A 15,000-nucleotide genomic window follows, 5' to 3' on the forward strand; every position below is an offset into this window, starting at 1 on the left:
TTCCATCCGCCTTTATTACATCTTCTCTTTTTAAATCTGCAAACTTTAGTACTTCAGCCAAACGTAAAAACGTATATATAAGGGTCCTTATACTTTTAAGGACCCTCATTGACATTATACATTCCAGAGCCCCCTAACTTTAACCATAATAACTAAATGCCCAACCCCAACCTTTACCCCTAATTCTAACCTTAACCATAAAACCCCGTCTTAACCTTCAAACACTCTTTTGAAATAGTGAGGACTGACCAAAATGTCCTCACAATGCACAAATGTCCTCACTTCGATAGTTTAAAACTGGAATTGGACTGTGACTGGGCGGTTTATGGGTCGTCTGGCTGCAGAAGAATGAGGCTCAGTGTCGTGGAAGCAGCCGACGGTCGATGTGTGTGTGTGTGTGTGTGTTCGGGTTTAGGGGCTGACCGCCGTAAACTCAGTCTCATGGTGCGAGGGGGTCATCGATAGGTGAAGCTTTGACTCTAATGGAGGCTAAAAACAAAGGATCAGGTGATTCTCTTTGGCGAGCATTTGTTTTGTTGCCGCCCTCATCGCAGGTTATGGCCATAGTGTGCACATGAACTAGGAACTGTTCAACCAAAGAGTCATTTTTCCTTCTCAAACTGTTTCATTTGAAGGATTTCTAAAGTGTCCAGTATTAACATGGACATAAACAACATCTTGTGACACTGCTCCTGTTTCAAACTGTCTTTTCTTATTCTTAGTATGTGCACTTTGTACACTCTTCTAAGTATTTTTGTGTTTTTAAAGCATCACTAAAGTTCTCCTGAGTCCAGAGGGATCAGATTCTTTGAGTCTTATCAGCTGTTCAGGGAGGACGCCTCGTCGATATCAGTCCAGACAATGTCCTTTACTTTCCTCTGTATCTTACCCTTCCTCCTCCTCCTCCTCCTCCTCCTCCTCCTCGCCTTTTTTTTTTTTACTTCTTGAAAAGACTGCTGTGGCTTTTGTTTTTCTGAAAAGGAAACAGGGTCGTCCCCCACTTTTTTTTTAACCCCCTCCCCTCCCTCTTTTGCGAACAAGTTGAAATGGAACCATCCCACCCGGGGGGTGAGGAGGTGGGGCGAGGGTGGGGGGGTGGCTGTAGGGGACATAAATCAAGTGGGAAACCACAGAGCTTTCACTCCGGGGCGGGTCAGGAGGGGTCGGCGGGCGGTTCAGAAGGCTTTAAGCTGAGGAAGACCAGAGCACTCCTCTGCAGAGGGGAGGCGGCAGGGGGAATATGGGGAGTTAAGGGAGGGAGGGGGGGTCACAGAAGGTGCCAGGTCATAGGTCACACATACCAGGATGATGGCTTTCAAGAGTGTACTTAGAAGGGGACATGTATGAATGCACCACTGCTGCAACCCCCCCGAAGCCTGACGCCGTCACAGACTTCAGCCTCTGGTTTCAGTGCAGTTAACACGTTCTTCTACTGTATTAACTGGTTAATAAGCAGAGTATTAACACATGTATTACCTGAGGAAAAATAATGTAAATGCACCAGGACTGAAATGTGACTACATTGCTGGTTGCTCTTTTGTGTACAACAATAGTTTTCCACTGGTCAGCAGTTGGCCAAGCTCCAAATTAAGCGGAACAAAACCGCTTAATTTCATCTGATTTGGCTAATTTATTTAAACTGCAAATAATAAATCAGAACTTAACTGGAACCAAACTGTTTTAGCTGCAAAACTGAGCCGTTAGCTAACCTGAACCAAACTGTTTTAGCTGCTAAACTGAGCCGTTAGCTAACCTGAACCAAACTGTTATAGCTGCTAAACTGAGCCGTTAGCTAACCTGAACCAAACTGTTTTAGCTGCTAAACTGAGCCGTTAGCTAACCTGAACCAAACTGTTATAGCTGCTAAACTGAGCCGTTAGCTAACCTGAACCAAACTGTTATAGCTGCTAAACTGAGCCGTTAGCTAACCTGAACCAAACTGTTTTAGCTGCAAAACTGAGCCGTTAGCTAACCTGAACCAAACTGTTTTAGCTGAGCCGTTAGCTAACCTGAACCAAACTGTTATAGCTGCTAAACTGAGCCGTTAGCTAACCTGAACCAAACTGTTTTAGCTGCTAAACTGAGCCGTTAGCTAACCTGAACCAAACTCTTTTAGCTGCAAATCTGAGCCGTTAGCTAACCTGAACCAAACTGTTTTAGCTGCTAAACCGAAGTGTTGGCTAATGGAAACCAAACTATACAAAACACAATAAAAGTTTGATGGAAAATTGTAAAATCTTTAAATTTTCATCCGAGTGGTCCTAAACATTTTCTTACTACTGTAGAAACTTCCATCTGAGATGATTCTGAATCTATTATTGTTATTTTGCAGTTTTTTGAAACTTGAAAATCCTTTTGAAATGATGTGAAACTTTTTGGACCTTACAACAAACAATATTTCAGCAACTAGATTCTCCACTGATAGATGTGCGTTAACTAGGCGGACGATGTCTTCATCTGTATGTTGTGATTTTATCCTATTTCTTCCCGTCACGCTCAGAAAATAAGAAGGAAACATCAGATATCAGAGAAACCTGAGATATTCTGTGTGCAGTGATGTGTTTGATGTCCAGTGGCCCTCCTCATTTATAAACTGTCACTGGGTGTCTTTCCTTCCTCCTCCTCCTCCTCCTCCTCTTCTTTTTCTCAGGTTCATCAACGCGAGGCGGCGGATCGTTCAGCCCATGATCGATCAGTCCAACAGAGCAGGCAAGTTTTAAGTTCCTTCTATTTACAGATCTGCATCCAGAGGGAACAAACTTTATTCCTTCAACAGCCTCAAGTCCCGATGGTAATTAGATTTAATTATTGGGCTTTAAGTAAACATTAAACTCATGATAAAATTTAATTCGTTCCCACAATTGGAGTGGATTCAATAATTATTGAATCCATTCCAATAATTATTGAATCCATTCCAACATGTTGAAAACATGCATTTCTCTTCTATTCAACTGTTCGTTAAAGCTGTGTTTCTGTCACATGGTAACGCACGATAATGATCAAGGTCTGACATCTGAGATATGATGGAAAAAAGCTAATCAAACCCAGAAGATAAACAAAAGCCAGAAGTGCAGCCTGTGATAGTGGAAACGTCTTGTATTGATAAAGTTGCAGCGACTCTCGAGTCTCAGATCTCAAGGTTTTCTGGGAACGGCTGTCATGTTTTCAAAAGATCGAGATTGAATTCAAATAATTCAAAAGCATCCCACATAACCTAATATTAAAGTAGATGGTAGAATCGTATTGTCACCGCCTCCCTTGAGCTTTGTTTTAATGTTACTGTGATGCGGTGACATTCTTAAATGGCAGCGTACAGCTTTAACTTTATCCATGATTTTTCCAAAATAGTCCAAAAGACTTTCACGTCTTCCTTCTCAGATGGTTTGGTGTCAGTTTGCATTAAGTGCTTCCTGAATATGTCACCATGATAAACATTTGGATTGCACATTTGTTCTGGCGTTTGATTTTATTGCTCATGAAGTCCAGTTTTCTTCGCCTGCAGAGTTTTTGTTCGTGAGCCAAGTGTGAACTGTATTTTAGTAAAAGCTAGAAATGTTTGAGTCAAGACAAGTATGTTCATTTAGAGTGTAAATGAGTGTGTTCACATGTACGGTAGCATCCCGGTCCGGTTTGATCCCAAACATAGACAAACCTCTTTATTCACATCCCCATACTTTTGTACCAACTGCTGGATTTGGCTTCTTCGTCTAATCTTCAGAGATGGAAAATGTATTCTCTTCATTACCAGTGTCATGACTCACTTTTAAATGATTATTACATCATTTATCGTAATATTTGTTGTTTGACTGACTAACTACGATGTCATTTGCAAACATGGCAGACCTATCAGAAGCTGGATTAAGAGTTTACATGCCACAGTACTGGATAAGGTTTGCAGATTTCTGAAACCAGGATGTGATGTCTTCATGCTTCGTACTCCGAGATTATAACTGGAGTACTAACTCCAGTAGCCTGAATTTGAGCAGTAAGACACTAAGCAGTAAGACACTAACACTACAACAGTCTCACGGCTGAACTTCCCCCCTCTTACTGTGTCTTTTGCTCTCTTGGCTCCTCGGTGTGTTAAAGCGAACAGAGAGGCTTAAACTCCAGGATTGAATGGCCTCTAAACCCCAGCAGGATTAGCTCCAGACAAAGACGCTAATCGCTTTGACTGACCACTCCATTGAACATTTTAACCTGGGATTAAAACAAATAGGAGCCTGGCTAAAGCGGGGCTAAAGTAGCGCTAGCCTTTTGGCCCCTGAGCTTTGTTAGCATTAACCCCGGGGCTGACTTCCACACAAAAGCATCGATACACAGCTGAATGACAGCGATGAGAAACTGTTAAAGACTGGAGTCCTGGGAATGGGACAGTGTAGAGAAAATACTCCACAGTATCATATGAAGTGTTGGAAAAAACACAACATGCTGATGATTTGGCTATTTTTACAGATTAGCAGTCAGGCTGTTAAATGTAAAGTTTGTCCTAAACGTCGCCAAAATCATTGATATTCATCCTCTAGGGAGCAAGAATGTCCACAGAAAAGGTCAAGAAAATCTGTAGGTGTCGAGGTATCGCACTGTGGACAGTGTTGGACAGACAGAGAGACAGACAGACAGACAGACAGAGACAGACAGACAGACAGACCTGAACACTGACGAGACGCTCTGTGATAGACAGCAGCTGTCGAACGTCCCGCCTCACAGTGTGAATGTGAGAGTGATGTCATCATTGTGGGACAGCAGGCAGCAAGATAATTAAAAAGAGTAACCCCCCCCCCCCCCCCACATGTCCACAGTGAGCCAGCCAGGACCGTACGGCCCAGATGGTCAGCCAATGGGAGGCTTCGTTATGGACGGACAGACACACATGGGAATCAGACCACCTGGTAAACACACACACACACACACAGTTCAGTCTCATCCTTATGTTGTTGTGGACTGTTTCGATGCAGCTCTAAATGGGGACATTTGAATAGTTTTATGTGGAGAATATAATTAAAAATGAGTTTCATGACTCACATCTTCTTGGTTACTATCTTGTACGTCGCAGATATTCTTTAAACTTCATACTGTAAACTTTTGCACATTCCTACACAAACGTCCCTGGATGTCGTTAGCAAATTACCATGCTAACGTTAGCATTTTAGCATCCCACATGAGTCCAGCTGAGGCCGTCAGTGGTTTGTTTTAGAGATGTTCATGATTTAACCGCGTGTGTGTTCATGTGTTTGTCCTGCAGGTCCTATGGGTGGTGTGGGGATGGGGATGGGCGTGGAGGGACAGTGGCACTACATGTAGCACCACCAACACCCCCCTGAAGGTAGAGGACTCGCCCAGTGTCCCAGCAAACCACCGTGAGTAACACCAGTCAGGTGTTTAAGGCATCAGCTCGCTGTTCTGTGATTCGGATAAGTGTGCGTTCACGAAGAAGGATTTTAAAATGCAAGGAAGGAAGAATGAGTCCAGAGTAACCAGATAAATAGTATATTGTGATAAGTGATACTTTCGTGTGTCGTAATAACATGAAAAACATCTTGTTATAACAATAAACTTTTCACATTTTAACGCGATACTGATCCTTTTCCCGGCGTGGCAGCAATACACTTCCCTAACATAAAGTCCTGTAAATGAGGCACGGAGCAGAGCCAGTTCGCCTCCAGGCTGCCGGGGTGCCCTCGAGCAAGACACCGAACCCCGAACAGCCCGGGGCGCCTGACTGCGTGGCATCACTGTAACAGCGAAACATCTCTCTTACCCTCTCACCAACTCCTCTCAGCTCCTCCTCACTAATTAAAGCCATTTCCATCTGATTTAAAGGTCAATTAATCCTCTGAGATCCTCTCCATATTCTGTCATTAGTGAGAGACGCAGAACGCTCTCATCCCTTTATTTCATTACACAGAGTCCAATTACTCCGTAAGCAGTTTTCATTATTAAGCTGGAGTGGGGGGGGGGGATTAAGAGGATGTTAATGTGTAGAAAGGAAGTGTAGAGGAGTTAGAGATGGGAAGGGGGGGGGGGGGTTGGCTGAGGAGGGATTTTCCTAAAATGTGGTCAGTCAGACGGCAACATCCCTCAGACCAAAGACAATGAAAGAGTCTTCAGGAGAAGCGTTAGTGTTTCTTCACTGAGCTTCAGGAAACAATACACCTGTCAGCTGGGATCTGATGCAACCATGCATGCAGCCGCAACACACACACACACACACACACACACACACACACACACACACACACACACACATTTGGCCTCCTTTTTTTCTATGTGCTTCTTCTGAGAAATGATCCCAAACTGGATCCTAAATTTGAATCTCTGACAACATTTAAAACTGCAAACATTCATTTTTTTGTAAATGTTTATTTCAGTAGAGTCGCCACCATTAGCTCAATAATTTGCTCACAGAGGTGAGTTCAACTTCAACTTCGACTTCAACGCAGTCTTGATGAAGCTGACCTCTGAGAGCTGGAGAGCACAACATGGAGGAGGCTGACGTAGCTTATTAGCTGAGTGTCAGCATCCACTTTTATTCTTTGACTCTCCTGTTGACATGTTCCCTTCTGTTTTCTCTGCAGGACTCTATCAGCAGGTCTGCAGACCTCCTTGGCAGTCGTGGAGCAGGACCCCACGCCTCCTCGCCCGAGCCCCCCTCAACCCCACCCCTCTGGGCATCTACCTGGATCTGATAAGGAAACACCTGACAGCCGCCGGAGACGCATGAGTGGACAGATGGAGATCCCGGACGGAGTAATAAACAGCTGCCTGTCCTCGCTGATGACACGATTCTTCAGGACGCAAACGTCGTGACGTCTCTGGATTTGATGTCGTCCAGCAGATTTAACCTTCTGTTCCTCTCTGGACTACAACTACGGAGGCCTCGAGTGGACATTCTGACACCAGCAGAGCATCCTTCCCCCCTCCTCCCCTCCAGCAGGTGAACACATGAAGCTGATGTCTGTACCCCCCCCCCCCCCCCCCCCGAGGCGTTCTTTTGAAACAGGACGCGTCTACAAACCATTTTTCGAGACTGAAGCTGAAAACTGTCCGGCAGAGGTCACGTGACTGAGCGCTGTCCACTGTGGACTCTCTGAGGACGAGAGACAAGTCTTCACAAGTGCTCTGCTGCTGCCTTCTGCATAATATACTGTTTTAAAGGAAAGGACTTCTACTGTCTCACTTTTCACACTGTGTGTGTTTGTCTTTTTTCATAGACTTCCATCTTCCCTCGAGCCCCACAAACCTTTGAGTTCTAAAATAAAAAAGTGAAGCAAATTTGTTCCTCGATGTTCTTATTGACAGCTGGAGGTTTTGGTGTCCAGCTCTGGACCTGTACAGGTTCACATACCTCACCTTTATATTTCCTTTTTGGGATTTCAGGGGAAATGTTTTTTTCTTGACTACATTCATTTGACAGCTGGTGACTTTGGAGATTACGATTTTATTTTCAGAACATGAACTCATACAATATATCCAACATCATCTCATTGTACGGGTCCTTTAGTTTGCTGCTAATTTCCCAGAGAGAAGATTTCCTGGAAAGGGTTAAGTGGAGAACGTGTTTAGTTGGTGCTGTTGGTAAACACACAAAACCTAAGTCGTGATCAACATTGTAGGCGTGTTCAGTCTGCAGGGTCCTGAGTGTCGAGACTCTTTCATTCTGATTCATGTTGCTTCTTCACTTCTTTCCTTTGATCTGAAAACGCTCAACTCTGCTTCACACTACTACAGTACTTTGGATACTTGAGTATAATTTGCTGCTCATACTTGTTTCCTGTCCTTAACTTTTACTGCTAATGAGTATTTTACCACCTTTACTTAAAGAGTGTCTTCCGGGGTCAAACAGAAAACTGACTGTTTATTTTGAACGATAAAATATATATATTTTTGCCCATTAGCCACCATTTTATTTCATTTTCCATTTCTGAAAGCCAACATGGCAGCTCGCCTCAACTCAACATCAAATCGACGCACCGGAGGAGCCGGAGAGGAAACTTAAATGACAACTTTAATTTCATGTGAAGGAAACCGTTCAGATCTGCCAACGTCGACCCGCCGTCCAGTTCGGTTTAAAATAGTCCCACCTAACAAATGGTCACTTCACTTCACATGCAGACCCCAGAGACGCTCTCTGGTCTTCAGTCTGGCAGAGCAGCACACTCTGATGCAACTCTTCCTCTGGAATTTGACTGAGGAGGAAAAAAAAGGCGATTTACGTAAATCTGCTCCAAACTCTTAAATGGAGAGATTAGTTCCCCCTCACGCTCCAGTTGGCCCCCTCAATGGACGAGCTCTCCCAATCCGCTGGGAGTTTCCTAGATACACCTCATTTCAAAGCTGGAGGCCACAAAAGAGATCATTTATCTTCCTCTTAAAATCTATTACTAATTTGGAGCTGAGTGCAGACACTCTGCCGGGTTTCTGGCTCGAGGGGGTTTTTGTTTGGCGGCTGCAGGAAACTGAACTTGTTCAGATGAGTTTAATGTGGTGACATTTTTCAACCAACTGGAGATTATTTTTGAAGCAGAAAACACGAGAGCTAAAGAAAACACGCGTCCTCTTCTCCCCCGGCTTCACTCAGCTGACTGACAGGCGGCGGCTTCAACTCCCATGTTTGACTGCCCTCTTTAGGGGATTGTGGAAACTGCCTTCATCTCCTGTTTTTAAAGCTAACGTGTGATTAGCCAGTCAGCACATGTTGAGTGTCCATCAAAGAATCAAACGTGCTCGCTTGATTAAAAATGCAAAAAGATAAGATTGAAAAAAGAAAACAGCGTGTTGAAGTGATGAGAGTCTCTGGAGGCTGTGACAACAACAACACAGCAGCAGCAAAATAAACAGGAAAATCACTTTTGAGAAAGATTTTTAAACGACTGTTTGGAGCTGTAATTTCCTGCTGATCACTCAGGCAGTGAATGCAACGTGTACAGGTTATTTATTCTGATTCTTTTTATTTATCAAACACACACACAAAAACACAGCACTGTCCACTGGGGTCAGAGGTCGTCTCTTACTTACTGATACGAGTGTAAACGTTTGCTCTTTGAGGATCTACTTTCTGTCAACAATCCCACGACGCAACACGTCAAACTTATAGATCAAAACTAAACCTGTCAACTGAAGACGCGTCCAAATCTGTTTCTGTTGTTTTTAGCGCGTGACACACGACAATGAAGTTCTTCTGCTGCTAAAATGAGTCGATGATGCTGAGCGTCCTCGTCCGTCACAGACCGTAAACGGTGAGTCAGCATGTGGCGTTGTGTTCAGTGCAACTTGTAATGTTCAGACTGCATTTCTCTGTTTCCATGATCTTAAGTAAATCACGTTAATGTGGAACATGATTAACAGAAATCACATGTGAAACCGTCAGATATGGTTTCTGATATCCTATAATCTCCTTTCAGTTTCTCGTAGTTTCACGTCTCTTTAGTTATTTAAATTTTACATCTGTTTTTAGTCACTTAACTTATTACTTATTACTGTTCTCAGTCCTTTACGTCTCTTTTAACGTCTCCTGTTAGTCACTTGGCGTCTCTTTATGCATTTTCCGTCTGTTTCTAGTGGTTTTACGTCTCTTTTTAGTCATTTTGCATCTCGTTTCTTTGTAGTTGTTTGATTGACGTTCCAACAACAAACGTTAACAGTCACCTCATACAGAGACTCTGGTCCAGGGGCCCCGGCCTCAACCTGGTCGGCCTGTTCTGTAATCCATCCGTGATACTAACAAGCCAACTACCTGTCACCTCCTGACTCTGGCAGAAGGCGACAGGTTAAGTTAGTGTGTGCTTGATATATCCAGGTGAGTCGGTTGGATTTCTCAGAGTTCCTTTCCTGCAGCAGATGTTCAGACGCTGATAAATTGGTCCTGAGGAGCGCCGGTGGGCTCTTGTGCCCAGGGGATGACCCTCGCAGAGGTAACGAGCTTTATCCAAACAAACGCGCTCCTAATTTGGACTGGAGTAACGAACGTCAGCCTGAGCAGACCCAAATTCCAAGGAGACATTAATCTGCCTCCCCCAGGTCTGGGCCCGTGACCTGCTGGTACATCAATACTCCGCTTAAAAACAACAGCCGCCATGAGCTCACTCTGTGCACGTCGAGGTCGGAGGGATCCGTGCGGCCTGAACACGAGGTTGGATAATTTATTGCCTTTAATTAAATGCTTGCTTCAGGAGGGATTAAATGCGTTTCCTCATGTGCGGGGCAAAAGGGGAAGGTGTTCAGTGTCGGACAGAGGATCCAGGAACTCGGGGAGGGGAGGATCATGGTTACCTTGAGAGAGGAAGTGGAGGAGGTGAGGTGGGGGAGACGAGGGAGGAGGAGGAGGGGGGGGTCAGTTTACCCCAACGGGAGACGTCAAGTCTCAAGTCATCAAGACAGGAAGTGAACCTCGTGTATGAAAGACAGCCTGTTCACATGACACGGTATAAAAACTACAAACATCAGAGGAAAGTAAACAAACAACATAAAAACGGTATAAAATAATATAAAAACTATAAGAATTAAAGTAGCTTTAGATTTAATACAAACGTGATCAAAGGTAAATACAACAGGAACATGAAACTACAAAACCTGCCCACCACAAGCTCCATGTAAGTAGCTGTTCTGGAGCTTTCGATCGGATTACATGGTCTTCATCAGCAGATGGATTTTTGCCATGTTGTCACTGAATTTCCATTTTTCAGAGAAGGAAACGTAGGTTCTGCCGGGATGATGTTCGCGCTCATCCAGAGGCAGTCGGGATGGAGGACGGTGCAGGACTCTGACACCAGAGACCAGGGCTCACATCCCGACGGGGCCGTTAAAGCCCCTTGCTGAAGGTTGGGAGAGTTCGTGCTTAAATGTTATTAAAGTTAACGTGTTCTTAACCATTTAAGACCCTGATCTTTGCCTGAACCGCAAACTGTTTCATTCAACTTTCGTCGTTACAATCAGATGTTGTAGAAAAACAAAAGACACGTTTATTAATAATAATCCAGGCAGAAATGCGTTTCTTGCTAAACGGATTTGCTGTTTGTAGATTTGAGACACGGTTGGTTCTGGAGCTTTCGACCGTAGGCCGACATGAAGGTCCTTAAAGCGACTTTTGTTTCATCAAATGTTTAAAAATACAGAAATACAGACGCAAATACTGCAGAAAGATCAAATATAAAGCAGCTTTGGTTTTAATTAAAAGGCGACTTCAGAGCCGTCGAGCTGATTAAAGTTCTCAGTAAGAACAGTTTGAGATCTTCATCCATTTTACCAACGATTCCTCGTGTGTTTTCCTGCTGAAGGTCTCAGGTCAGATTCATTTCTCCTGTTCAGAGGAGGACTAATGACTCACACTGACATGTAATTTGTAGCTGTGTGTGTGTGTGTGTGTCGGGGGGGGGGGGGTATTAATCAGGGTAATGAGAGTTCGCCTGCAGCTCACTCATTTACCATCTGATTCACTTCAATTAGCGTAGCTCGTTAGCAGCTATTTGTCAATAAACACGACATGAAGAGACCGACACAAAACTGAAGAAAAGGAAAAGAATCATTTTGTTTGGAGTACATTCAAATGTTGAGTATACTCATAAATACTCCTTTAAATTGGACCGTAAAATGCCACAAACACACTGTTAAAAAAAAAGACATGATATTTTTTACATTTACTCAAGTACTTTCCTTAAATACAATTTTTTGATTTCATGCTTCTTTAGACTTAAACTTCACTACATACAGATGGAAATATTGATTTAAGGTAGCACCTTTTACACCACTACATTTAAGTATAAAGTAGCATACAATCGAAATTAAATTCTAGAGTACAAGTACCTCAGAATTGTATTTCAGGAAAGTACTTGAGTAAATGCACTTAGTTCATTTCCACCACTGAGTTAGTATTTTTTTAACAGTGTGTTTGTGGCATTTTGCAAACATTTCAGTTCTATAGTCCAACACGATTCCAGTCCTGCAGAAGCCTCAAAATACCACAAGTACATTTTGATTATTTTATTTTGTAGTAAGTAAGTGAAGTATTACAACTGAGGGGAGTTGTATCTTAGTAAAAGTATTGACATCAGTATGAAAATGTAGTAAAGTCAAAGTTGTCCACAACGTAATTGTCTCAAAGTTCATTAATTCCTAAAAAATAATATTTAGGCGCAGTAATAAAGTACTTAAAGTACTTCTGCTTTATTACTTCCACCACCAACATGATTATTGATATCCGTTTCCTCGTCCCTGAAAACAATCACACAACAACACAAACACCTTTTGATCTGATGAGTTGAACTGTTGACTGTCTTCATGTCATCAGTGCATTAAAGAGGAGCCACTCGGGTCACTGGAGAGCTTTAGAGTTCAGAGACAGACAGAACTGCATTTATCCTGTATTTATAACCAAAAGACATCAGCATAATCTGTCCAGCAGACAGAAACAGAGCGTACAACGTCTTGTTTACAGGTGTTTCTTCTGTAGATCCATTAGCATCGTCTCAAATAAACTAATAAGACAAATACATAACGTTGAAGGAGTTGGGAGGTACATTTGTTAGCTTTTGGTGTAGCTAGCCGTCTCCCCTGCTTCTTTTTGCTAATGGGACAAACATTGTGGACCTTTGTCTGCTCTGGACGCACAAACCTGAAACTGATATTAATCTTCTCATCTGACAGCAAAAGAAAAGAAAATCAACCAAATGTCCTTTAAGGCAGACTCCATCAAAGTGATGCTGCTTCCAGTCTTTGTGCTAAGCTAGGCTAAACACAACCTGGACCTATCTTAAGATATGTCAGACTGTTCCGTTAACAACACCAAGGCACCGCTTCTTCTAATTAAACTGTAAATGTAGAGAAACTGTATTCATTTACACCGAGCTGAAAATGACCGCTTCAATAAACAGCCCTTCATCTGTCCTGAGAGCCCAAGAAGTTAATTTCCATTAACTTTTTACTTCCCCCTGTAGCCTCACATATTCTCCCTCCCCCTCTTCAGCCTTTACAAGTTTGTCTATAAAGGCTGTGCAGCTGGAGGATCCGGTATTGCAGAGTTTTCTGATGCAACTGAAATTTCACTGAATCGGTTTGAATGTCTTGACTCGGGTCAAAATGAAGCCAATTACGGTCGTCGAGGCAGAATAATGTCAGGATTTCATTGCAGCGCAGTGTTTGCACGCCGGCTCCCAACAGTCCAGTAAAGCTCCTCCATAAATCCAAACAATCCTCGCTTTCGGAGCGGCGAGGGGATTCCTGGACTCCGCGAGCAGCGTCCAGAGAACGAGAGGAGAGCAGCGCTGTGAAACAGACGCTGACACGGGCCAAGTTTTTTGGGATTTCATTGCTCCATCGCATGTTGAGATACTCTGAGATGCTGTTTGTCACTGGCCCAGCGTGCTGACAGCTGAGCCTGCAGCAGTTAGTCCACAAATGAAAGCATTCCTGCGGGTCTTTCAGATCTGGAGAGAAAACAGACTTGATAAATGTTCAGATGCATTACCCAACGCACTTAGCTCTTGAAAATATTCTGCTTTCCAGATCCATCGTGTTTGGCTCTGAGATTCCTCCGTCCTCTTCTTTGTTTCATCAGATGTGTGTGTGTCTTCTTGTACTGTTTTAATTTCAGAGCCATTAGGGAACAGCTCTGGTTCTCTGGACCCACAATAACAGAGCCAGTTCTTGTGAAACTCAATATCTCACCACAACAAGGTGATTCTCCGGCACAAACGGGCTCCTCTGGGAGACTTTCAGAGCGGTTCGTGTGAACGAGGAGCAGCCAAAGTGCCGTTTGTAGCCGCACTACTGGAAGGACTCGAGAGATGGCCACTCTGATTGGTCAGTCAGTCGGTCCACCACTTCGGTCCAGACCAAAACATTGTGAGACAAACACGAAATGTTGTTTCCCCAGACGATGAATTGACGGTGGGATTGCTTATTAAAGCTATTTCCAAGTTAAAGAATGAACTGTGGAAAGGTGGACTCCACCACTAACAAGGAAAACTACTACATGCTAAAACATTGACTGGCTGTTGCTGATAAAATGGGGTTTAATGTAATTGAAATCTTATGAAAGATTATAACTCGTATGAGTTGGGAGGACTCAGGTCTTCAGTTTTGCCCCAGTATCTCATCAGAGGGGCACTTGAGCAGCCCTGGTCCCCCTCTGCTGTGACCTTAGACCAGGAATGAACCCTAAACGTAACCCTGCACGTTGAAGAAGTGCAGCTTTCCCTCTTCAGCCCCTCAGAGTCTGTTTATGCCTCTGAGTCCTCCCTCTTCTACTTCTCACAAAAACAAAACGCTGGGACACCATCTGACACAGATTACAATGGGCCAGTCGGTGGCAGTAAATGCAGCATGAAGTCCAGCCCAAACACTTTGTGGGCGACGTCTTGGACGGCTTTCAAATGGATGTGACGGAGCCACTTATCGTAGACTTTATAGGCCGGTAATGAAACAGTAACTGGAGTCGTTTGCACGCATTAAAGTGGGTGTTGAAGTGGAAATCTGAAGGGAGGCTCGTGGAACATTAGACTTGAAGTGCGGCGAGCTGTAAACTGTGTACTCTGGACTCCTCGCCGCTCTGGCAGCCCGGCCGAAGAGCACGTCGATGGGAATTCTTTTCAAGCTTGTGATCGAGGAAATGTTGCCCATCTCCGTCTGTTAGCCGGCTGCGGCACGACGTCACGTCTGCCGCACTTCAGTTTGCTTCCTGTGTCTTCTTGTAACTGAGCCACATCTGCACTGCTTTGAATTAGACATCCCGTCCTGTCCATATCTTTGAACTCTATTTAAGGAGAAATATGTAAGTATAAATGCCACAAAGCAGATATTTTTCCATTACTGTCAAATTCCAGAGGAGTGAAAGGAAAGAAACTACAGACGCTTCAGTCTAATACCAACTTTTCCACTGAATTATCTTGTTCTTGCCTTATGTTCGGCTGCATCGTCACCATTTTGTTTCTGTCAGGAACCAACAGGCACCAGCTGAAACGCACCGACTGGATGGAAAAACTTAAGAAAAGTCAACATGGAGCA

At 43.7% G+C, this 15,000-nt stretch overlaps 1 protein-coding gene across 2 annotated transcripts in view; it reads left to right on the forward strand.

Moving 5' to 3' along the window:
* The window catches only part of meis1a (Meis homeobox 1 a), a 35,024-nt gene extending 29,669 nt beyond the window's left edge, over positions 1–5,355 (forward strand). For both annotated transcript variants that reach the window (XM_070914265.1, XM_070914257.1), the window contains exons 10-12: positions 2,651–2,709; positions 4,803–4,892; positions 5,246–5,355. In XM_070914265.1, the coding sequence (XP_070770366.1) occupies positions 2,651–2,709; positions 4,803–4,892; positions 5,246–5,304 (208 nt within the window). In that variant the 3' untranslated portion in view covers positions 5,305–5,355. The remainder of the gene's footprint in view (positions 1–2,650; positions 2,710–4,802; positions 4,893–5,245) is intronic.
* The last annotated feature ends 9,645 nt before the right edge of the window (positions 5,356–15,000 follow it).

The sequence above is a fragment of the Enoplosus armatus genome, chromosome 2 (assembly GCF_043641665.1).
Source record: "Enoplosus armatus isolate fEnoArm2 chromosome 2, fEnoArm2.hap1, whole genome shotgun sequence".
NCBI lineage: Eukaryota > Metazoa > Chordata > Actinopteri > Centrarchiformes > Enoplosidae > Enoplosus > Enoplosus armatus.